A 24490-nucleotide genomic window follows, 5' to 3' on the forward strand; every position below is an offset into this window, starting at 1 on the left:
TAATTAAAATAATAATAATAATTCAGTAGAATCAGTCCCTAAAATGGGCTAATGGCAGACACATAAGACAAAGACTTTTAAACAATTGCCCTGATGACGCTCAAAGAACTAAAGGAAATTGTCATGAAAAAGTTTCGTGAGAAAGTCATGAAACTGATATGAAAAAAATGGAAATATCAATAAAGAGAGAGAAAACCTAAAAAGAAACCAGAAAGGAATTCTGGAACTGAAGAAGTACAATAATTGAAATGAAAAATTTACTAGATGGATTCAGAGGCAGGTTTGGACAGGCAAGAGAAAGAATCAGTGAACTCAAAGATGAGGTGAAGTGAAAATCACTCGGTCACGTCTGGATCTTTGCAACCCCATGGACTATGCAGTCCATGAAATTCTCCATGCCAGAATACTGGAGAGGGTAGCCGTTCCCTTCTCCAGGGATCTTCCCAACCCAGGGATCAAACTCAGGTCTCGCACACCACAAGCAAATTCTTTACCCACTGAGCCACCAGGGAAGCCCAAGAATACTGGAATAGGTAGCCTATCCCTTCTCCAGCGGATCTTCCCAACCGAGGAATTGAACTGGGGTCTCCTGCATTGCAGGCAGATTCTTTACCAGCTGAGCTACCAGAGCAGCCCATAGGACACTATAAATTATCAAGCCTGAGAAAAAGATAAAGATTGAAGAAAAGAGAGCTCTAAGCGGCCTTTGGGATACCATCGAGCAGAATATGTATTGTGGATGTCCCAGAGGGAGAAAACAGAAAGAAGCAAGAGAAAATATTTGAAGAAATAATGGTTGAAAAGTTAACTGAATTTCATGAAAGATGTGAATATAAATACCCAGGGTACTTAACAAACTCCAAGTAAGATGAACTCAAAATGAGACACATAGCAAGACATGTTAAAATCAAACTTTCAAAATACAAAGAGCAAGTCTTGGAATCAGCCCAAGACAAGCAAATCATTACATACAGTGACATTTTGGAGGCCAGAAGACAGTGGGCCAGTATATGTAGTGTGCTAAAAGAACATGTCAACCAGGATTCCTATATGTAGCAAAGCTATCCTTCAGAAGTAAGGAGGAAATAAAAACATTCCCAAATAAAAGATGAGGGACTTTTTGAGTGCTAGAAGTACCCTGCAGAAATGCTCAAAAGTCTCCTCCAAGGTGAACTTACAGGACACCAGATAGTACTTCCATGCCATATGGAGAAATAAAGATCTTAATAAAGGTAAATGCATGAGCAGTTATAAAAGCTAGAATTAGGAGAAGGAAATGGCAACCCACTCCAGTATCCTTGCCTGGAAAATCTCATGGACAGAGGAGCCTGGTGGGCTGCAGTCCATGGGGTCGCAAAGAGTCGGGCATGACTGAGCGACTAACACTAGAGATCTCAATCATAGCATCTCATTTTCAGAGGAGCCTGTCCTGAATTTCTTGACCAGATTAACCCACATTCCCTCCACCCAGCCACACACACAGTACCCCCTTTCATATTCCTCTCTGTCATAGTTCTTATCAGAGCTGCACTTTCACAGTTTCCTTTAAGGTTGTTTAATACTCTCTCTCAACCTTGTATGGCCTATGAATTACTTCAGAGCTGGGACTTAAGCTGGGGTTTGCTTATCATGATATCCCTTCTGTCTACCCTGATGCCTTAATAAACATTTTGGAAGGAAGAGATGACACTCCAAAAAATAATAATAATAATAAAAGCTAGAATTAATTTGACAGTGTTTTGTAGCTGTAGTTTTTTTTCTACACAGTTTAGGAAACTAATGCCCTTAGTGGAATTGTTAGTTTATTTTTTTGTGCACATAATATAAAAAGATGTAATTTTGTGACATCTGGAAGGAGTAGAAATGGCTGTAAAGGAGTAGTGGTTTTTTATGTTATTTAAGTTAAGCTACTATAAATAAAATTATAGTTTTATAACTTAAGGATGTTCAGTGTAATCCTCATGATAACCACAAATGCAACAGCTACAGACATGTACAAAAAGAAATTCAGGAAGAATGTAAACATTTTACTCCAAAAAATTAACTAAACACAATAGAAAGCAGGAATTCAGGCAACGAGGGACAGAAACCTCTAGGGCATATAGAAAATAAATTGTGCAGTGACAATTCCTTATCAGTAATTAATTTAAAGGTAAATGGATTAAACTCAAAAAAGAGAATGGGATTCAGCATCATTTATGATTTAAAAAACTCTCTACAAAGTGGGTAAAAGAATGTATCTCAACATAATAAAGGGTGAATGTGACAACCAACAGGTGAAAAATTGAAAGGTTTTCCTCTGGAATCAAGAACAAAACCAAAACAAGGATGTCCACTCCTACCACTTCTATTCAACATAATACTGCAAGTTTTACCCAGATGAGGTAGGCAAGAAAAAAAATTAAGTAAAAGGCATCCAATTGAAAAGCAACAAGTAAAACTGTCTCTATTTGCAAAATTTGCAAATAGTATTACATATAGAAAAATACTATATATATTACATGTATAATATAGAAAATTACATATAGAAAAAATAATGTTTGCAAATAGTATTACATACAGAAAACTCTAGCAATTCCCATCAGAAAACTTTGTAGAACTGAAAATTTAGTGAAGTTTCAAGACACAAAATCAAAATATAAAAATCAGTTGCATTTTCATACATGAATAACTATCAGAAGTTAAAAAACAATCCTTTTGCAATAGCATCAAAAAGAATAAAATACCTAGGAATAAATTTAGCCAAGGAAGTAAAAGACCTGTACACTGATAACTGTAAGCTACCGATGAGAGCTTACAGGAGACATAAATAAATGAAAAGATACTCTGTGCTCATGGATTTGAAGAGTTATTACTGCTTAAATGTTTGTACTCACCAAAGCATCCTACAAATTCAGTACAGTAAAAATAAAATTCCAATGGCACTTTTCTCAGAAGTAGAATAATCCTAAAACTTGGGTGGAATCACAAAAAATCTCAAATAGTCAAAACAATCTTGACAAAGAACAAAGCTGAAGGCATCACACATCCTGGTTTCAAACTATATTACAAAGCTATAGTAATCAAAACAGTATGATACTGGCAGAAAAACAGATACAAAGATGAATGGAAAAGAATAGACCAGAAATAAACCCATGCATGTATGGCCAATTGATTTTTGGCAGAGGAGCCAAGAATATACAATAGGGAAAGGGCAGTCTCTTCAGTAAAGGATGTGGGAAAACTGGACAGCCATATGCAAAAGAATGAAATTGGATCACTGTCTTTCAACATAAATAGAAATCAACTTAAAGACTTGAATGTAAGACCTAAAACCATGAAATTCCTAGGAAAAAACAGAGGATAAGCTCTTTGTCATCAATTTTTACAGTGATTTATTTGTTTGTTTGTTTTAACACCAGAAGCAGGGCATTAAAAGCAGAAATGAACAAGTGAGACTGGTCAAACTAAAATGTTTCTGTACAACAATGGAAACCATAAACAAAATAAAAGAGCAGCCTACAGCATGGGAGAAAATATTAGCAAATCTAGTAAGGTGTTAATATTCAAAATATATAAGGAAAGCATATGTCAATAGCAAAAAAAGCCCAATTAAATATAGGTGGAAAATCTAAATATCCTTTAAAAGCAGACATACAGATGACCAACAGGTACATTAAAAGGTGCTTAATGTCACACTAACCATCAGGGAAATGCAAGTCAAAACCACAATGAGATACCACCTCACACCTATTAGAATGTCTATTCTCAAACAGATAAGAAGTAATAAATGTTAGTGAGAATGTAAAAAAAAAGAGGGGGGAACCCTTGTGCACTGTTGGTGGGAATTGGTACAGCCACTGTCAAAAACCATATGGAGGTCCTTGGAAAATTAAAAATAGAAGTGCCATACAATCCAGCAGTGCCATTTCTGGGTATTTATCTGAAGGAAAAGAAAAACACTAACTCAAAATGATTATCTTTATCCCATGTTCATTATAACATTTATAATAGCTGAGACATGGAAACAACCTAAGTATTCATCAGTGGATTAAAAAAATGTGGTCTGTAACTACAGTGCAGTATTTAGCAACAGAAATGCAGGAAATACTGCCATTTGTAACAAAACAAATTGCCTTGTTATGTTAAATGAGACAAAGAGAAAGATTAGTTCCATATGATCTCACTTGTATAGAATCTTTTGGAAAAAAGCAAACTCATAGATACAAATTGGTAGTTGCCAGATGTAAGGGTTTGCAAGCTTGGGAAAAATAGGTGAAGGTGGTCCAAATAAATAACAGCTGAGGATGTAATGTACAGCCTGGTGACTATAGTTAATAATACTACATTGTATGTTTGAAACTTGCTTAGAGAACGAATCTTAAAAATCTTATCACAAGAAAATAATTTGATACTATGCATGGTGATGGATGTTAACTAGAGTCATTGTGATGATCATTTTGCAATATATACATATAATGAATCATTATGTTACACCTAAAACTAATATAGTATTTTATGTCAATTATGTCTTAATTTTTTTTTTTTAAAGATTGGCAGAATAGATTACAAGCACATGATCCTGAGGCTTCCCTGGTGGTCCAGTGGTTAAGAACTCACCTTGTAGTACAGGAGTTGCAGTTTGATCCCTGATCAGGGAACTAAGATCCCACATGCTGCTGGGCAACTAAGCCCACTCACCACAACTAGTGAGCTCGCGTGCCACAACAAAAGATCCCATGTGCTACAACAAAGACCCAATGCAGCCTAATTAATTAATTCAAAAAATACATCATCCAGCTGTATACTGTGTATATAAGAGACTCACTTAAGATCCAAAGACACAATCAGGTTGAAAGTAAAAGGATGGAAGAAGAAATTCCATGTCAGTAGATGGCCAAAAGAGAGTGGGAGTGGCTAAAAGAGACTTTAAACCCATAAAGGTTAAAAGAGACAAAGAAGGACATATGTTTCTTAAAAAGATTCAGCAAGAAGATATAACAGTTGTAAACATTTACACACATGACAGAACTTCAAAATATATGAAGCAAAAACTGACAGAGTTGGAGAAATAATTCTGCAGTAACAATTGGGAGACTTCAACTCCCCACTCAGTAATGAAAAGATCAACCAGAGAGGTAAGTAAGGAATAGAGAACTTACATAATTAACCAACTAGATCTAAAAAAACAATAGCAAGACCCCACCCAACAACAACAGCATTTATATTCTTCTCAAGTGCACATGGGACATTTTGTTAGGCAGAAATTAAGTCTCAGTAGATTTTTGTATTTTTTGGCCATGCCACACAGTGTGCAGCATCTTAGTTCCCAGACCAGGGATTGAACCCACACCCCGTGCATTAGCAGTGCAGAGTCTTACCCACTGAACCAAAACCGAGACACTGAGACACTGATATTTTTTTTTTTTTTTTTTTTCTTTTAGGCCACACTGCATGGTTTGTGGGATCTTAACTCCCCAGCCAGGTCAATAGGTTTTTATTTATATTTTTGGCTATGCTCGGTCTTCACTGCTACGGGCTTTTCTCTAGTTTTGGTGCGCAGGAGCTACTCTCTAGTAGCAGGCTTCTCATTGTGGTGGCTTCGCTTCTTGTGGAACATGAGCTCTAGGGTGTGCAGGCTTCAGTAGTTGTGACATGTAGGCTCAGTAGTTGTGGCTCATGGGCTCTAGAGCCCAGGCTCAGTAGTTGTGGCTCGTGGGGTTAGTTGCTCCACGTCATGTGGGATCTTCCTGGATCAGAGATTGAACCCATGTCTCCTGCTTTGGCATGTGGATTCTTTAGATATTATAGAAGTTATCTTCTCTAACCACAACAGATGGAAGTTAGAAAATCAGTAAGATAAAGGAAACTGGAAAATTCATGAAACTTTAGAAAGTCACAAACTTTTAAACAACCAGTTGGTCAGAGAAGAAATTACAAGGGAAATTATTAAATACTTAGAAATGAATGAAAATAACATAAAGTACCAAAAACCTATGGGATGCAGCAATAGCAGCACTATGTGGGAAATTCATAGCTATAAATGCTTACATTAAAAAACAAGAAAGAGCTCAAATTAGCAACCTAACTTTACAACTTAGAGTGGAAGTATTAGTTGCTCATTTGTGTCCGACTCTTCGTGACCCCATGGATGCCAGGCTCCTCTGTCCATGAAATTCTCCAGGCAAGAATACTAGAGTGGGATCCATTTCCTTCTCCAGGGGATCTTCCCAACCCAGGGATTGAACCTGGGTCCCCTGCATTACAGGCAGATTCTTTACCATCTGAGCCACCAGGGAAGCCTACTTTACAACTTAATGACCTAGAAAAAGAGCAAACTAAAGTTAGGGCTGGAGAAAACCATGGACAGAGAAACCTGGCAGGCTACAATCTGTAGGATCACAAAGAGTTGGAGACTACTGAAGCGACTTAGCACACGCACAACACAAATCTAAAGTTAGCAAAAGGAAGGAAATAATAAAGATGAGAATGAGAACAGAGATAAATAAAATAGAAAAAACAATAGAGAAAATCAGTGAAACCAAAAGTTGGTTCTTCAAAAAGATAAAATTAACAAATCTTTAGCTACAGGGATGAAGAAGAAAGGATTCAAATTACTAAACTCAGAAATGAAAGTGGGGACATTACTACCAATTCTACAGAAATGAAAAGGATTAAAAGAGAATACTATGAACAGATGTACACCAAAAAATCTGATAACCTAGTTGAGATGGACAAATTTCTAGAAACACAAAACCTACTACAACTAAATCATGAAGAAATAAAAAATATGAATAAACCTGTAACTAACAAATGTATTGAATCAGTAATCACAAATCTCCCAACAAAGAAAAGCCCTTGACTTGATGGTTTTACTGGTGAATTCTATCAAATTAGTACCAACTCAACTTTTTTTGAAAAATTGAAGAGACGGAAACACCTCCTGATTTACTTTATGAAGCAAGCATAACCCTGATACCAAAGCTTAGCAGACTCCCCAAGAAAACTACAGACCAATACCTGTCATGAACATTGATGCAAAAATCCTCAGCAAAATACTAGCAAGCAATTCACCAGCATATTAAAAGGATTATGCACAGTGACTCTGGAATTTCATCCTGGAAGGCAAGGATTGTTCAACATAGGAAAATTGGTCAGTGCTATACACTACATCAGGAAAGTAAAGGAGAAAAGAAGTCACATGGTCATCTCAATTGATGGAGGAAAAAAGCATTTGACAAAATTCAACTCCCTTTTCATGATAAAGATACTCAACAAAATAGGAATAGGACTGCCTTAACATAATGAAAGCCATATATGAAAACTCACAGCCAACATAATACTCAGTGGTGAAAGACTAAGCTTTTCCTCTAAGATCAAGAACAGGACAAGGATGCCCACGTTCACCACTTTTATGTGTAACAATTTTGGAAGCTCAAACCAGAAAAAATTAGACAAGAAAGAGATATAAAAGGCATCCAAATTGGAAATGAGAATAAAATTATCTTTGCATATAGTATGGTCTTCTGCAGTTGCATTTGTATATACAAACATTGAGCATTTTGAAAAGGAAATTACAAAAACAGTTCCATTTGCAGTATCATGAAAAAAGAATGAGGTACTTAAAGTTAATGAGGTGAAGGAATGGTGCAGTGAAAGCTATAAAACATTGTTAAAGACATAAGTGAATGGCAACACATCTCATGTTCATAGATAAGAAGATTTGATTTTATTAAAATGGCAGTATTGCCCAAAGTGATCTACAGAGTCAGTGTAATTCCTATCAAAATCCCCATGACATTTTTTTTTCCAGAAATAGAAAACCTATCTGAAAATTCATATGGACTCTCAAAGGACCCCCAAATAACCAAAACAATCCTAAAAAAGAGCAGAAGTGGAGGACTCACACTTTTTTATTTGAAAACTTACTACAATGTTAGAGGAATCAAAACAGTATGTATGGTGTAGGCATGGAGACAGGCATATAGACCCATTAAATAGAGTAAAGAACCTTGAAACAAACCCCTGCATATATGGACAAGTGATCATTTACAAGTGTGCCAAAACTGTATAGTGAAAAAGGGATACTCTTTTCAGTAAAAGATGCTAGGAATACTCAGTATCCACCTGCAGAAGTATGAAGTTGGCCACTTACCAAACACTGTTCAAAAATTAATCCAAACCAATCAAGAACCTAAATGTAAGGCCAAAGCAATAAAACTTGAAGAAGACATAGAACAAAAACTTCACAACACTGGACTTGGAAATAATTTTTTGGGTATGACACCGAAGGCACAGGTAACCAAAGAAAAAAGAAATTGAACTTCATAAAAAAAATCAAAAGACACTATACACAAAATCAAAAGGCTGCCCACAGAATGGGAGAAAATATTTGCAAGTCATATATATCTGATAAGGTATTAGTATCAAGAATATATAGAGAACCCCTGAAACTCAACAACAAAAAAACAATTCAGAATGCACAGAGAACTTGAATATATTAATATGTTTCTCCAAAGAAAATATGCAGATGGCCAATGAATAACTAAAAAGACACTCAAAATGACTGATCATTAAGGATATGCTAATCAAAACCATAAGATACTACCTCACACCCTCAGAACGGCTACTGTGGAAATGACAGAAAACAATAAGTATTGACAAGGATATTAAGAAATAGGAACCCTTGTGCTCTATTGGGAATATAAAAATGATATATCTGCAGTGGAAAAGGGTAGGGACGTTCCTCAACAAATTAAAAATACTCTATAATCCAGCAGTCCAACTTCTGAGTGTATATCCAAAAGAAAGGTTCTCAAAGAGATATCTGCACCCCCATATTTTAGTAACATTATTCATAGTAGCTAAAATGTGGAAGAACCCAGGTGTCCATAATGGATGAAGGGATAAGGAAAATCTGGTTTTTACATACAATAAAATTCAGCCTTTAAAAAGAAGGAAGTTTTGCAATGTTCTACAACATGGATAGACCTTGAGGACATTATGCTAGGTGAAATAATTCAGTCACAAAAAGACAAATACTACTGTGTGATTCCACTTACATGAGATATTTAAAAGTAGTTAGAATCACAGAGACAGTAGAGTAGTGGTTGTCTGAGGCTGGAGGAAGGAGAATTTGAAAGTTATGGTTTAATAGGGACAGAGTTTCCGTTTTACAGGACAAAAAGATGGGATTGCATGGTGGAGTTAACTATACGACAACATGGATGCTCTTTTTTGTTTCCTTTTTCTTCTTCTTTTGGCCACACCTCACAGCATGTGGGATCTTAGTTAGCCGATCAGGAATTGAACCTGTGCCCCCTGCAGTGGAAGCATGTAGTCTTGACCACTAGACCACTAAGGAAGTCCAGTGTAGATGTTTTTAATACCACTGAACTGTACATTTTTAAGTGGTTAAGGTTATGAACTTTGTTACATGTGTTTTAACCAGTTAAAGAAAAATAGGCTCATATGAACAACATTCTGTAAGAGTACCCACTGTCACCACTTCTCTTCCACGTCATAAAACATTAGTCACCTAGAACAAACTTAGTGAAAGTTTGTAGGACATCAGTACTGAAGACCACCAAATATTATTGGGGAAAAAGACCACCTAAATTAACAGAAATACACCATGTTTATGGATTATAAATCTCAATATTTTTGAGATGTCAGTTCTTACCAGGTTGATCTATAAATTCAAATTCAATTTTTATGGAAATTGACAGGCTGATTCCAAAACATACATCTGATTGTGAAGGACCTTAAAAAGGTAAGATGATCTTGAAGAAAAAAATTTAAGGACTTAAACTACTAATTTCAAGACTTACTGTAGAGGTACTGTAATTAAAAGAGTAGGTGTTTGCTTGGGCTAGATTAATAGACAAATGGAATAGCGTAGGGAGCTTCCTAGGTGGCTTAGTGGTAAAGAATTCATCTGCCAATGCAGGAGATGCAAGAGACACAGGTTTGATCCCTGGGTCAGGAAGATCCCCTGGCGGAAGAAATGGCAACCCACTCCAATATTCTTGCCTGGAAAATCCCATAAACAGAGGAGCTTGGTGGGCTACAGTCCGTAGGATCACACAGAGTCAGACATGACTGAGCACACACAGCAGCAGCAGGAATAGAGAGTCCAGATAAAGACACAAATGTACTGTCGCCTAATTTTATGACTTAGGTTCCACTGCAAGTCAGGTAGGAAAGGATGGATTTTTAATAAGTGGTTCAGAGTCATAGGCTCCTGCGTCAGTACACACACAAAAATTTAGATGACTCTTAGACCTAAATATCACCATCGCAACAATCATATTTCTGTAAGCAATATGGGCGAATATTTATTAAATTTACTTTTTATTGAAGTATAAGTGAATTACAGTGTTGTGTTAATTACTGCTCTACAGCTTAGTGACTCAGTTATACATACATATATATTTTCTTTTCCGTTATGGTTTATCACAGGATATTGAATATAGTTCCCTGTGCTATATAGTTAGGACCTTGTTGTTCATCCATTCTATATAAATCAGTTTGTATCTCCTAATCCCAAACTCTCAATCCAGTCCTCTGTACTCCCCTCCACCTTGGCAACCACCAGTCTATTCTCTATGTCCCTGATTCTGTTTCTGTTGCATAGATAGATTCATTTGTGTTGTATTTTAGATTCCATATATCCATAGATGATATCATACGGTATTTGTCTTTCTCTTTCTGACTTCTTTCATTTAGTATGATAACCTCTGGTTGCATCCATGTTGCTGCAAATGGCATTATTTCATTCTTTTTTAGGGCTGAATAGTATTCGTGTGTGTGTGTGTGTGTATACACACTACATCTGCTTTACCCATTTATCTATCACTGGACATTTAGGTTGCTGCCATGTTTTGGTTATTGTAGATAGTGGTGCTATGAACATAGGGGTGTATGTATCTTTTTGAATTATAGTTTTGTCTGGATATATGCACAGGAGTGGAATTGCTTAATCATGTGGTAATTAGTTTTCAGAGGAACCTCCATACTGTTTTCCACAGTGGTAATTAGTTTTCAGAGGAACCTCCATACTGTTTTCCACAGTGGCTTCACCAACTTATATTCCCACCAACAGTGGAAGAGGGTTCCCTTTTCACATGGGAGAATATTTTCATATACTTGAAATAGATAAAATTATCTTTAAAAAGCTATAAATAGCACTAAAGATAAAAGAACTGATAAAATTAACGATTTCTGTTCATCCAAAGGAAACTTTTTAGTGTAAAAGCACACCATACACTGCAAAAGGGGTATTTACAATGTGTTTATCTGACAAAGAACTTACTTCTGGATGAAATTTAGAATCTGTGAATCAGTAAGAAAAAGACAATCCAATTTTTTAAAAAGGTAATAGACATGTCAGAAGAATATAAAAGTGGTCAGTAATCAAAAGGTGCTTAATATCTTTAGTCATCAGAGAGGAATACTAATTAAGCCATATTAAAATTCAAAGTGTTAACAAGGGTATAGCACAACGTGAATGGTCTGTTTTGTTACTGCTGGTGGAACTGTAAATTGGTATGACAACTTACAAAAGATGTTTGTACCTGCCAAAGCTAATAAACACATCTAGTAACCTAGCAACCCTACTCATAAATATATCCCCAACATAAATGAGTGTTTATGTTAAAAAGACAGATGCAAAAAAATAAAGAAGACATGTGCAAGAATGTGCACAGAAATTTTTTTTTAAGGCTGTGCCATGCAGCTTGTGGGATCTCAGTTTCCTGACCAAAGATTAAACCCAGGCCATAGCAGTGAAAGCCCAGAATCCTAACTGCTAGGCAACCAGGGAATTCCCCAGAAATTTTTTTTTTTAATAATAGCTAAAAACTGAAAATAGTCCATTGTTTATCAGCATTAAAATAGATGGGTAAATTTTGCTTAATTCATATAATGGAATACTACACAGCAATAGAAAGGTATACTACAATAGAGTGCAACATTAAGTCAAAGAAGGTAGGCATATTTGTACATAATATTGTATATTCTGTATGATTCCATTTAATTGACGTTTAAAACAGATGAAACTATAGTCTCTATGGAGATAGAGATTAGAATGGTGGCAATTCTTTGGGGGAGGGTACTGACTGGGAAAGGTTACACAAGTGTAGAGATACATAAAATTCAACAAACTATACATTTAAAATTTTGTATTCTGTGTAAGTTATGCCTCCCCCATGTTTTAAATAGAAGATATTTTAGTATAGGATCAAATTTTAAATGTTATGGAATGGAACAAGGGTCAGCAATCTTGGAATGTGGCTGTGTGCCAATAAAAATTTAGAAAGACCTGGGGGGAATTTGTCTGCCTCCATAGTTTCCCAACCACTGGTATAGACTAAAAATAAATAAATGGGACCTAATCAAATTTACAAGCTCTTGCACAGCAAAGGAAGCCATAAACAAAATGAAAAGACGACCTAGGAACTGAGAGAAAATATTTGCAAATGATGCAACCAGCAAGGGCTTCATTTCCAAAATATATACACAGCTCATATAACTCAATTACAAACAAAAAAAAATCAGTTGGGCAGAAGAACTAAATATACATTGCTCCAAAGAAGATGTACAGATGACCAATAAGCATTTGAAAAGATGCTCAACATTGCTAATTATTGAAGAAAGGCAAATCAAAACCACAAGGTATCACCTCACACTGGTCAGAATGGCCATCATTAAAAGGTCTACCAGTATCAAATGCTGGAGAGGGTGTGGAGGAAAGGAAACCCTCTTATTCTGTTGGTAGAAATGTAAATTAATGCAGCCACTATGGAAAACAGTATGGAGGTTCCTTAATAAACTAAAAGTAGAGTTGCCATATGATCCAGCAGTCCCACTCCTGGACATATACCTAGAGAAAACACTTAATTCAAAAATGTATGCACCTTACTGTTCATAACAGCATTATTTACAGTAACTAAGACATGGAAGCCATCTAAGTGTTCATCAAGAGATCAGTGGAATTTGCAGGGCAGCAGTGGAGACACAGGTACAGAGAACAGGTTTGTGGACCCAGCAGGGGAAGAAGAGGATAGGACGAATGGAGAAAGTGGCATGGAAATGTATACACCACCATATGTAAGATAGATCGCTAGTGGGAATATGCTGTATGACTCACGGAGCTCAAAGCAGTGCTGTGACAACCTAGAGGTGTGGGGTGGGGTGGGAGGGAGGTTCAAGGGATGGGACATGTATACCTACGGCTGGTTCATGTTGATGTATGGCAGAAACCAACGCAATATTGTAAAGCAGTTATCCTTCAAAATAAATAAATAATAATAAATAAATTTGTTTAAGATGAATGAATAAAGATGTGTGCTTATATACGCTGTGTGTGTGTGTGTGTGTGTGTGTGTGTGTGTGTGTGTACGCTACTCAGACCTAAAAAAGAATGAAATAATGCCATTTGCAGCAACATGGATGGACTTAAGAGATTATAATACTAAGTGAAGTTTAAGTCAGAGGAAGAAAGAAAAATACCACATGATATCACTTATATGTGGAATCTGCGCTTCCCTGATGGCTTAGATGGTAAAGAATCTGCCTGCAATGCAGGAGACTGGGTTTGATCCCTGGGTCAGGAAGATCCCGTGGAGAAGGGAACGGCAACCCACTCTAGGATTCTTGTCTGGAGAATTCCATGAACAGAGGAGCCTGGAGGGTTACAGTCCATGGAGTCGCAGAGTCGGACACTACTGAGCAACTTACACCTTCACTTTTGTGTGTGGCATCTAAAATGTACAAATGAACTTATTTATAAAACAGAAACATGTGAAGTAATTAGCCTCCAACTAATTAAAAAAAAAAAAAAAAAAAACAGAAACAGAGCCGCAGGCATAGAGAATCTTACAATTTTCAAAGGGGATAGGGATGGGGAAGGATAAAATAGGACTTATGGATTTGCAACTATAAACTACTATATATAAAATAGATAAACAGGGCTTCCCTGGTGGCTCACTGGTAGAGAATCTGCCTACCAATGTAGGAGGTACAGGTTTCATCCAACTCAAGAAGATCCCACTTGCCATGGAACAGCTAAGCCTGAGAGAAACAACTGCTGGAGCCCACACACCCTAGAGCCGTGCTCCACAGAAAGATACGCCACTGCAGTGAGAAGCCCTCGCACCACAACCCCTGTTCACCACAACTAGAAGAAAGCCTGTGCAGCAGCAAAGACCCAGCAGAGCCAGAAATAATTAAATAAACGACAAAATCCTTCTGTATCGTACAGGGAACTATATTCCGTATCCTGTGATAAACTATAATGGAAAAGAAAATGAGAAAAAGCACTCAGTAAATGTTAGCTAAAATTATATGTTAACTCTATAAAGCATCTAGAACAGTATATGATACCTTATTAATAAAGCAGGTAAGCTAGAACAAAAGAGACACTTGTGTACAGGTTAGAAAGGTAGGGATCAGTAGAAACTAGAAGATTTTTATGGGTCATCCATAGGAAATAATTGTAATTTGTTTAGTAAGTAAACTAATGCCCTTTGTTAAAAGGACTTCGAATACCAAGCAAGAAAAGTTTGACCTTTGACAGCAGAAAGCATGTTTTCCAGAAAACTGGTTTAGGACTATTTGTCAGTATTATACAGACTAGATCAAAGGAGAGATTAAAGATTCAGTGACTGGCCAGGAAACTTGAGTGATTGGATACAGAAACAGAGGCAAATTTGAAATCAGTATACCAACCTTTCTGGTTCTCAGGCGTGGTATTATGAATCTCTGCCTTTAACTCTTGTCCCTTTCTCTATAGGTCTGTTAATGGAGTGTACCGGATTGGACTATATGCTCTTAAAGATATGCCAGCTGGTACTGAACTCACTTATGATTACAACTTTCATTCCTTCAATGTTGAAAAACAGGTAAGAATGATAAATTCAAGAGGGAGTTTGAACTTTATAATAGTACTCTATATAACATGAGCCTTCAGTGAACATTACTGATTTGTAGCCACTAAGAAATACATTGGAAAAGATTTACTCTTTGTTTCACTTACATAGGATACATATGTCACAGTTATTCTTTCAGAATAACTGCTGAGTTATTCTGCTCAGTTATTTTTTGTCTCCAGTCAGGTCTTAATTTTTCTCGTGAAGTTTTTCCAAAATTTAATCTTTCCTTTCTACTACAGTGGAAACCATTTGTATTTATTTTACTCACAATGAGTTGTGTTCCTCTGTATGAAAATTTCTTGATTCAAACTTATTATTGGGTGTCCAGATACGCAGGCATTCTATTTAAACTTTTAGATTAGACTACAGACTAAAAGCATTATTCTCTTTCCCTTCAAAGCAACTGTGTAAGTGCGGCTTTGAGAAATGTCGAGGAATCATTGGGGGCAAGAGTCAACGCATGAATGGACTCACCAGCAACAAAAGTAGCCAGCCAATGACCACACATAAAAAGTCTGGACGGTCAAAAGAGAAAAGGAAGTCTAAGCACAAGCTGAAGAAAAGGGTAAATAATAATCTCATGGTTTTCTCCAAATATCTGCATATAGGCAATTACTGAAATAAGGGATGTACCAGAGGGTGGCATCTTTAGAGTGGTTTTCATATTCTTTGAGGTGATTTATGATTTATCATGTTTTTCCTACAATCTAATCCATCTGTCTTTTAGAGAGGCCACCTCTCTGAGGAACCCAGTGAAAACATCAACACTCCAACAAGGTTGACCCCTCAATTACAAATGAAGCCAATGTCCAATCGGGAGAGGTAAAAAGAAAATTTTCTTACCTGCACTCTTTAAATTATGTGACTTGCTTGACAGTTTAAAAATTATTAAACATGTATATAGTTGAGACATTTGTTTTTTGCAGGAAGACCTTAAACAAGCATTCAGGCTGAACTTGGGTGGAGGAAGGAACTAACTTCTAACTGAAATTTAACTTTTTATTAAAATGTGACTGAAGGCCAAAGAAAAAGATGTATGTGTGTATATATAGTAGTTGCAGTTTCTATGAATTTGTCACCAATATTTGCACTTTCATATCATGTTATAGGCATTACAGATAACTCAAAATATCATTCACACTCATCTCTACCTTAAAATTACTGTGGTCATTAAACCCACCACTAGATCTTGTTATGTGTTAAAAATTAATGTTCATTTCTGTATCACAACTTCAGGGTTTTTGTTTAATATTCTGCAAACTGTATCTCAGTTTATTCAGTTTCTTTTTAATCCTGTATACTAAAAGTGTCTTAAAATTTTAAATACTTTTAGTTAACATCATTGAGAGGATTACATGTGCTTCACCAGACTGCCAAAGGAATGCATGGCACAGAAGAGATTAAGAATCCCTGTTTTGTTGATAAGTTAACAGCAATAAAAAGGATCTTTAGTAGTCATCTTTGCTTTTCCCTATATTGAGATATTTGTCCATGTCTGAAGTAAGAGAAACAAATATGTGTGTCCTGTTTTTCAAATTGTCTTGAGACATTTCCTGCATCCTCCCTGACTATGTATTCCAATATCTTAGCAAGTTCATCCTTATCTATAACTTTACTATAATTTTAGCCCCTTTCATCCTATTTCACTTTGAATCATAGAAATTTTACATTTCAGTAAGAGAGAAGTCCAGTGGTCTCTTCTTTAGCTGCATAGCAGCTTAGGGAGCTTTTTAAAACTCCTTACACCCAGGCCACACTTCAAACCACTTACATCAGAATTTTCAGAAGTGGAACCCAGGTATCAATAGTTTGTACAACTCCGCAAGTGATCTCAATGTGCAGCTAAAGTCAGGAACTATAAAATTAGTCTAGCCTCCCTTTACTGAGGCTCATAGTTTGAGACTTAAGGTCCCATCTGTTTACATGTGTGTTAGAGTGAAAATCAAATTATGGAATCATCAAAATTCTGTAAAGTTAATCAAGGTGCATATAACTCATTTAAGTTTAGAGATCCATGCAGTAGCAGTGTACCTAACATGGTTTGCCCAGTGCCTATCCATCTTAAATATCTTTACCTACATCTGACAGTCCAGTTCTCCTTGTTACAGCTGACCCTAAGCCTATACTTCATCTTGGCAAATTCCTTTAGAATTCTACAAATACTGCATGAAGCTGTACCTTCAAGTCAGCATGCTTCAGTTGCCAAAATTGTTGCAGCTTTTAGATGGTGTTTGTCAGATATTTGTAAATATTATAGAGAAATGTTTTGTGTTACGTGAAAAAAATCAAGATGCAAAACTGAATAATGTTTCTCCATATGTAGTTCTCCTTAAAATAGCTGATTTCACTGATAAACATTTATATCATCATACCAGCAGCTTACATAGAGTAAACTACTAGTTAATGTTCATTGGATGGATGAATAAAGGAGCTCCTTTCTTCCTTCCTTATAGAAACTTTGTATTAAAGCATCATGTGTTCCTGGTCCGAAACTGGGAGAAGATTCGGCAGAAACAGGAGGAAGTAAAGCACACCAGTGATAATATTCATTCAGCATCATTATATACCCGTTGGAATGGCATCTGCCGAGATGATGGGAACATCAAGTCTGGTAAGGACCAGGAGACATTCTTATTAGTTTTCAGGTATCAGTCCACCATAACCTGTCCATCCCAACACTTAACTTCTTTGTCTCTACTCTAAGGAATAGGAAGAAACCCCTTCCACCAGCCTTCCAGACATCACCTACAGTCTTATAATTACTAGATATAATGGATCCTTTGTGTTTAGGATCCTTTCCTACCTAGAAAATAACTTGCAGACAGGATAAACGGTGATGCCAAATGCAGGAGAAAATGACATCAGTGTTAATTTCAATACTTTGTTTTCCTCCACATTCAGATCAGCGTTATACAGAGATGTTCAGATTTTCTTTTTCTGACTTTCATGAGTGAATAATGTACCAGTACTCCAGAGTTCAGATCTGGTATGCAGAACAGACCTTAAGCAGAAAATTTTACACATCCAAGCATCCTTTCTAACTGAAAATTAAGTATTAAAAGCTCATGCTCTTTTTTTTTTTCCCCACACCACCCTTCAGCTTGAGGGATCTTAGTTCCCCAACCGAACAGGGATCAAACCTCATGCCTTCCTCGGTGAAAGCACAGAGTCCCAACCACTGGACCACAAGGGAATTCCCCTCATACTGTTCATTTACTCTTTCTTTCCCTCAAAAAGAAGCAAGGAATTCCTGGTGGTCCAGTGGTTAGGACTTGGTGTTTTCACTGCCAGGGCCCAGGTTTAATCCAAGTTCAGAGAACTAAGATCCTGCAAGCAGCACAAGATACCAGGGGAAAAAAAGTAGAAGCAGTCTGCATGGTATATGAGGCAACATGTTGAGTGGGGACTAGATCGATTTAGGAATTTGCTCAAAATCTTATATCTTCTCAGTGATTTGATTAGCACAAATTCTGTGAACTTACTTTCCAATTAGTTCAAGTCTTCTGAAAATAACAGCAGTTATTTCCTGAGTATTTATTATAGGTCAGGCACTGAGCTAAAACATATTAAAGGGTTATTCCATTTAATCTACACAGATTACCTCTCAAGGGAAGTACAGACATTGTGCTTACTTTACTGTACTTTGCAGATACAGTTTTCTACAAATTAAAAGTTTTGTGGCAACCCTGTTTGGAGCAGTCTACAGTGCCATTTTTCCAAGAGCATTCTGTCCCTTTGTATCCTCACAGTATTTCAAACTTTTTCATTATTTGTTACAGTGATTTGTGATTAGTGATCATTGATGTTACTGTTGTAATGGCTTAGTGGCACCTCAAACCATGAACTTAATAAATGTTGTGTGTGTTCTGACTGCTCTGGCTGGCTAGCCTTTCTCTGCTACCCTCCACCCAACCACACCCCATCTCCTGGCTCTCTCCCTATCTTCGGGCTTCCCTAACACCTAAGATACAATAGTATTGAAATTAGGCCAACTAATAACCCTGCAGTGGGCCCTAAGTGTTCAAGTGAAAAAAGAGTTTCACGTCTCTCACTTTAAATCAAAAGCTAGAAATTTTTTAAAAAGCTGGAAATGATTAAGCTTAGTGAAGAAGGCATGCCTAAGCCAAGACATGCTAAAAGCTAGGTCTCTTGCACCAGTTAGCCAAGTTGTCAATACAAAGGAAAAGTTGTTGAAGGAAATTGAAAGTGCCACTCCAGTGAACACACAAATGATAAGAAAGTTAAACTGCCCTATTTTGGGTTTTTTTGTTGTTGGTTTTTTGGTTTTTTCTTTTTTTTTTATTGAAGGATAATTGCTTTACAAAATTTTATGCTCTATTGTTGATACGGAGAAAGTTTGAGTGGTCTGGATAGAAAGTCAAACCAGCCACTACATCCTCTTAAGCCAAAGCCTAATCCAGAACTGTCGTCAGTTCTATGAAGGCCTAGAGATGTGGCGAAGCTGCAGAAGAAAAGACTGAAGCTGGCAGAGGTTAGTTCATGAGGTTTAAGGAAAACTCTATAACATCAAAGTACAAGGTGAAGCAGCCAGTTCTGATGTAGAAGCTACAGAAAGTTATCCAGAAGATATGGCTAAGATCATTAACAAAGGTGGCTACACTAAACAACAGATTTTCTGTGTAGATGAAATAGCCTAATACTGAAAGATGCCATCTACTTTGCCTCTGCTGTTTTAAAGAAATGAAGTGAAAGTCGCTTAGTAGTGTCCGACTCTTTGCGACCCCACGGACTACAGTCCATGGAATTCTCCAGGCCAGAATACTGGAGTTGGTAGCCTTTCCCTTCTCCAGGGGATCTTCCCAACCCAGGGATCAAACCCAGGTCTCCCACATTGCAGGTGGATTCTTTACCAACTGAGCCACAACAGAATCTAAACAATAGCACATCTGTTACAAAGTGGTTTACTGAATATTTTAAGCCCTCAATTGAGACCTACTACTCAAGAAAAATTATTTCCTTTCAAAATACCACTGCTCATTGACAATGTACCTGATCACCCGAGAGCTCTGATGGAGGAGTGCAATGAGATTAATACTGTTTTCATGCCTGCAAGTGCAGCATCCACTCTGCAACCTGTGGATTGAGCAGTAATTTCCATATTCAAGTTTTATCATCTAAGAAATACATTTCATAAGGCTACAGCTGCACAGATACTGAACCTCTGATGGATCTGGGCAAAGAAAATTGAAAACCTGGAAAAGATTCTAGAGCCCATTAAGAATATTCGTGGTTCACAGGAAGAGGTCAAAATATCAACATTAATAGGAGTTTGGAAGTCATGTCCAAACCTCATGGATGATTTTGAGGGGATCAAGACTTCAGTGTAGGAAGTAAACTGCAGATGTGGTAGAAACAGCAAGAGAACTAGAATTAGAAGGGGGACCTGAAGGTGTGACTGAACTGCTGCAATATTGTGGTAAAATTTTCATGGATGAGGAGTTCCTTCTTATGGATGAGCAAAAGAAAGTGACTTCTTGAGATGGAGTCTACTCCTGGTGAAGATGCTGTGAAGATTTTGCTGAAATGGCACAAAGGATTTAGAATATTACATAAACTTAGTTACTAAGGTAGGGGCAGCAACAGGGTTTGAAAAGGTTGACTCCAATTTTGAAGTAAGTTCTATGGATAAAATGTTATCAAAGAGCATTGCATGAAGAAAAAAGAGTATTGCATGCTGCAGAGAAATCATTTATAAAAGAAAGAGCCAAAGGTGTGGCAAACTGCATTGCTGTCTTGTCTTCAGAAATTGCCTCAGCCACCCCATCCTTCAGTAGCCACCACCCTGATCAGTCAGCAGCTATCAATGTCAAGTCAACAACCTCCACCAGCAAAAAGATTATAACTTGCTGAAGACTCAGGTAATGTTTAGCATTTTTTGGCAATAAAGTATTTTTTAATTAAGGTATATATGTTGGTTTTTTAGACATAATGCTATTGCACACTTAATAGACTACAGTATAAAGACTTTTTTCACATGCATTAGGAAACAAAAATCTCTGTGTGACTCTTTATTTTGCAGTATTCACATTATTGTAGTGTTCTGTAACCAAATCTGCAGTATCTCTGAAGTGCCTGTACTACCACTATTCTCATTTTATAGTTGAGAAGCTAAGACACAGAGTTTAAGTATCTTTCCCCAAATCAGACAGTAAGTAGTGAGACCAGAATTCAAAAGCAGACACACATATCTGAAACCCAGACTTGGAACTACTATACTCTGTTGCATCTGGCCATTAGTAAGATCCCTCTAAATTGTAGGATTTGTCTCTCTAGTAAACCCGGTGTTTTCTTATTTTTCTTTAAGGAGGAAAGAACAAACTCCATAACCAGTAATCTGCTTAGTCACTTCAAGGAAAATAGAGAAAATAGCAGGAATCCATTACAGAAGAGAAAGCCACATAGAGCTCCTCTTTTCCTGAAACTAATTTTTACTGTATCCTTGCAGATGTCTTCATGACCCAGTTCTCTGCCCTGCAGACTGCTCGATCTGTTCGAACAAGACGGTTGGCGGCAGCAGAGGAAAACATTGAAGTAGCTCGAGCAGCTCGCCTAGCCCAGATCTTCAAAGAGATCTGTGATGGCATAATCTCTTATAAAGGTACCCCAAATTCTTTTTTATGAGCTTTTTAAAAAAATTATATCACTTTCTTCACCTGAGATATCCAAGACCAGGAGCGCCTGACAGTTCAGGACTGTGAGCCAGGTTTACTTGGTGCTCCCCTTGTCAGAGTGCGGACCTAGAGGGCTGATCCCAGCCTTCAGGGTTTGTTAGTGCTCCCCTTGTCAGAGTGCGGACCTAGAGGGCTGATCCCAGCCTTCAGGGTTTGTTAGTGCTCCCCTTGTCAGAGTGCGGACCTAGAGGGCTGATCCCAGCCTTCAGGGTTTGTTAGTGCTCCCCTTGTCAGAGTGCGGACCTAGAGGGCTGATCCCAGCCTTCAGGGTTTGTTGTCTCTGAATCCTTGGCTGTTAATAGGTTAATTTTTTGTATTTATTGGAATGTTATCATAGTTAAGCACTATATTTAAAAATCACATATTTTAGCTGTAGGATAGAAGTAGGTCTTTCTCTTGAATATAATTTTCCTGAATGAGGTGGTGAATTAGCAATTTAAGAAAAAGGTATTAAAAATGTATGACATCAGTGGTTCTTATCTGTCAATCGTCTGATTGACAGATATCTTGGAGAATAAAGTTGTGGACTCCTATCCCAGAAAAATATTATATACCTAATTTTTCATATATTTTGGAGGATTCACAGGCCCTTTCTACATTAAGGAAAGGATATAAAGTTACAAGTAAATTACTTTTGAAGCATTTTCATGCAAACATTTACCCCACTCTTTTCCTTTTCTAAAATACATCTCTTGGGAAAAAAAAAAAATACATCTCTTGGATTTATGTTAGGAGAGAGGGTGGAGAAGGGGAGAGTTTTCAGTTTAGGTCCGTAGTTTGGTAATGCACATGACTTTTTCTAACCACGAAATTTGTAGGTATTTAAAATGAGAAATTTTATTCTGCTTTTGCCTTCAACTTTTTCCTGTTTTTTTTTTATAATTGAAGTATAATTGATGTACAATATTATGTAAGTTACAGAAGTACAGTACAGAGATTCATAATTTTTAGAGGTTATACTCCATTTATAGTTATAGAATATTGGCTGTATTCTTCTGTTGTACAATATATCCTTGTTGCTCACTTTATACATAATATTTTGTATGTCTTTATCTGCTGCCCCTATATTACCCCTCCCCCATCCCCTCTCCTTACTGGTAATCACTAATTTCTTCTCTGTATCTCTGAGTCTTTTGTTATGGTTGTTAAAATCAGCCATCAACTTTTGCTTCCTTCCTTCCCTAAATTCTGAAGAATTTGGGTTTCTTTCTCTTTTCTTTCTCTGTCTACTATTTATCTTCATATTTTAGTGGTTTTTTTGCCATTTATTAACCTCAGCATAGAGGAAAGGGCAGACCAACCTATCCTAATATGTAAAGTTTTGTGACACCTGTTCCCTTTACACTCCCTAAAGATCACACTCTGTATTCTCAACCAGCCCTATCTGATCTAATATGAAATTGCAGTAGATGTATCTGTATGTCATTATATTCTAGGCGTGAAACAATAGGCTTTTTCTCTCTGTGTAGTGAGTTATTAGAACGTAAGAGAGCAAGTGAGAAGCAGCCCCACAATATGAATTTTATTTTTGTAATACAGACCAACTGTTGCAAGAAGATGGATTCCAGAATATATTTACAGTACTGAATTATTCATTATCTGGAATCTAGTTGAATCCAAACCAATATTAACTGTAGGCAAATAGTAAGAACTGAAAAACATTTTTTGAATGTAGTTGAGTAGGAATTTGCCTTAAGCATCCTAGCTGCTGCGTTAAGTTCCCATATCTCATTTTTCTTAGAAAGTTTTCATTACCCAGCTAATGCTATTTTACATTTCAAGTATATATATATATATACACACACGTAAACACACTGAAACACACACACTGTATCTTTCATATTCCAGGTAATCCTGAATGCAGCTTCTGATCTCTGCCTTTAACTACCCACATTTCTGAAAAGTCTTTTCATTTTTCACTGATCTCCAAAAAAAAACTTAGATTTTTTTTTTTCTAACTTTAAATTTTGGGGATTCTACTTTTTCAGTTAGGAGTTAATACCTGCCTCCCTGTAGAGTCAGTCCATCTACTAAACCTTGCATTTTTTTGCAGATTCTTCCCGACAATCACTGGCAGCACCACTTTTGAACCTACCCCCGAAGAAAAAGTAAGTTCACATATTTGGGAACTGTCTGAGTTTTTAGAAAAGTCCTAAGTGTACCAGATTGACACCCTGGCTTTATGTTCCAGGAATGCTGATTATTATGAGAAGATCTCTGATCCTCTAGATCTTTCCACCATAGAGAAGCAGATCCTCATTGGTTATTATAAGACAGTGGAGGCTTTTGATGCTGACATGCTCAAGGTCTTTCGGAATGCAGAGGTATTTTTCACTGACTTCAAACACAGATTTAAGAAGTTTGTTCTGAAGAGATCTACTCTACAAGTTTAAGATTTTTACCCTCTTCTCCTAGCATCCTTCATATTTGTGATTAAGAAAAGCAACAATTTTTATCAAGTACCCTTAGGGTAAATTCTGCTTACTTGAAGTGCCTTGCTGTGTGCTGCTAAGTCACTTCAGTCTTGTCTGACTCTTTGCAACCCCATGGACTGTAGCCCACTAGGCTCCTCTGTTCATGGGATTCTCTAGGCAAGAATCCTGGAGTAGGTTGCCATAGGGTTATAGTTTTCTAAATATTGGAGCTATAGTAAATGGAGATAATAATATGACTAGAATGAAAGGTTAAATCATATTCCCAAAACAATTTTTGTAAAAACTTAGTTTCGTATTGAACCTTTACATTTACGTAGTAGACATTTTGCTACATTTAAGTCGTATCTGTAGGCTCTACTCAATAAGTATATGTGAAATACACAGAAACATATATAGGCAAATAAATATATATCTTAAGGATGAATCGGCATATAGTACGCTAATATATTGT

The 24490-nt window shown here is 36.8% G+C and overlaps 1 protein-coding gene across 6 annotated transcripts in view; it reads left to right on the forward strand.

The window, feature by feature from the left end:
* ASH1L (ASH1 like histone lysine methyltransferase) overlaps positions 1-24490 on the forward strand; it is a 201577-nt gene that overhangs the window by 164778 nt on the left and 12309 nt on the right. For all 6 annotated transcript variants that reach the window (XM_043875874.1, XM_043875873.1, XM_043875872.1 and 3 more), the window contains 7 exons: positions 14774-14882; positions 15313-15477; positions 15640-15734; positions 17366-17523; positions 21379-21531; positions 23658-23712; positions 23796-23928. In XM_043875874.1, coding sequence (XP_043731809.1) covers positions 14774-14882; positions 15313-15477; positions 15640-15734; positions 17366-17523; positions 21379-21531; positions 23658-23712; positions 23796-23928 — 868 coding nt within the window. The remainder of the gene's footprint in view (positions 1-14773; positions 14883-15312; positions 15478-15639; positions 15735-17365; positions 17524-21378; positions 21532-23657; positions 23713-23795; positions 23929-24490) is intronic.

This window comes from Cervus elaphus, chromosome 20 (genome assembly GCF_910594005.1).
Source record: "Cervus elaphus chromosome 20, mCerEla1.1, whole genome shotgun sequence".
Lineage (NCBI taxonomy): Eukaryota > Metazoa > Chordata > Mammalia > Artiodactyla > Cervidae > Cervus > Cervus elaphus.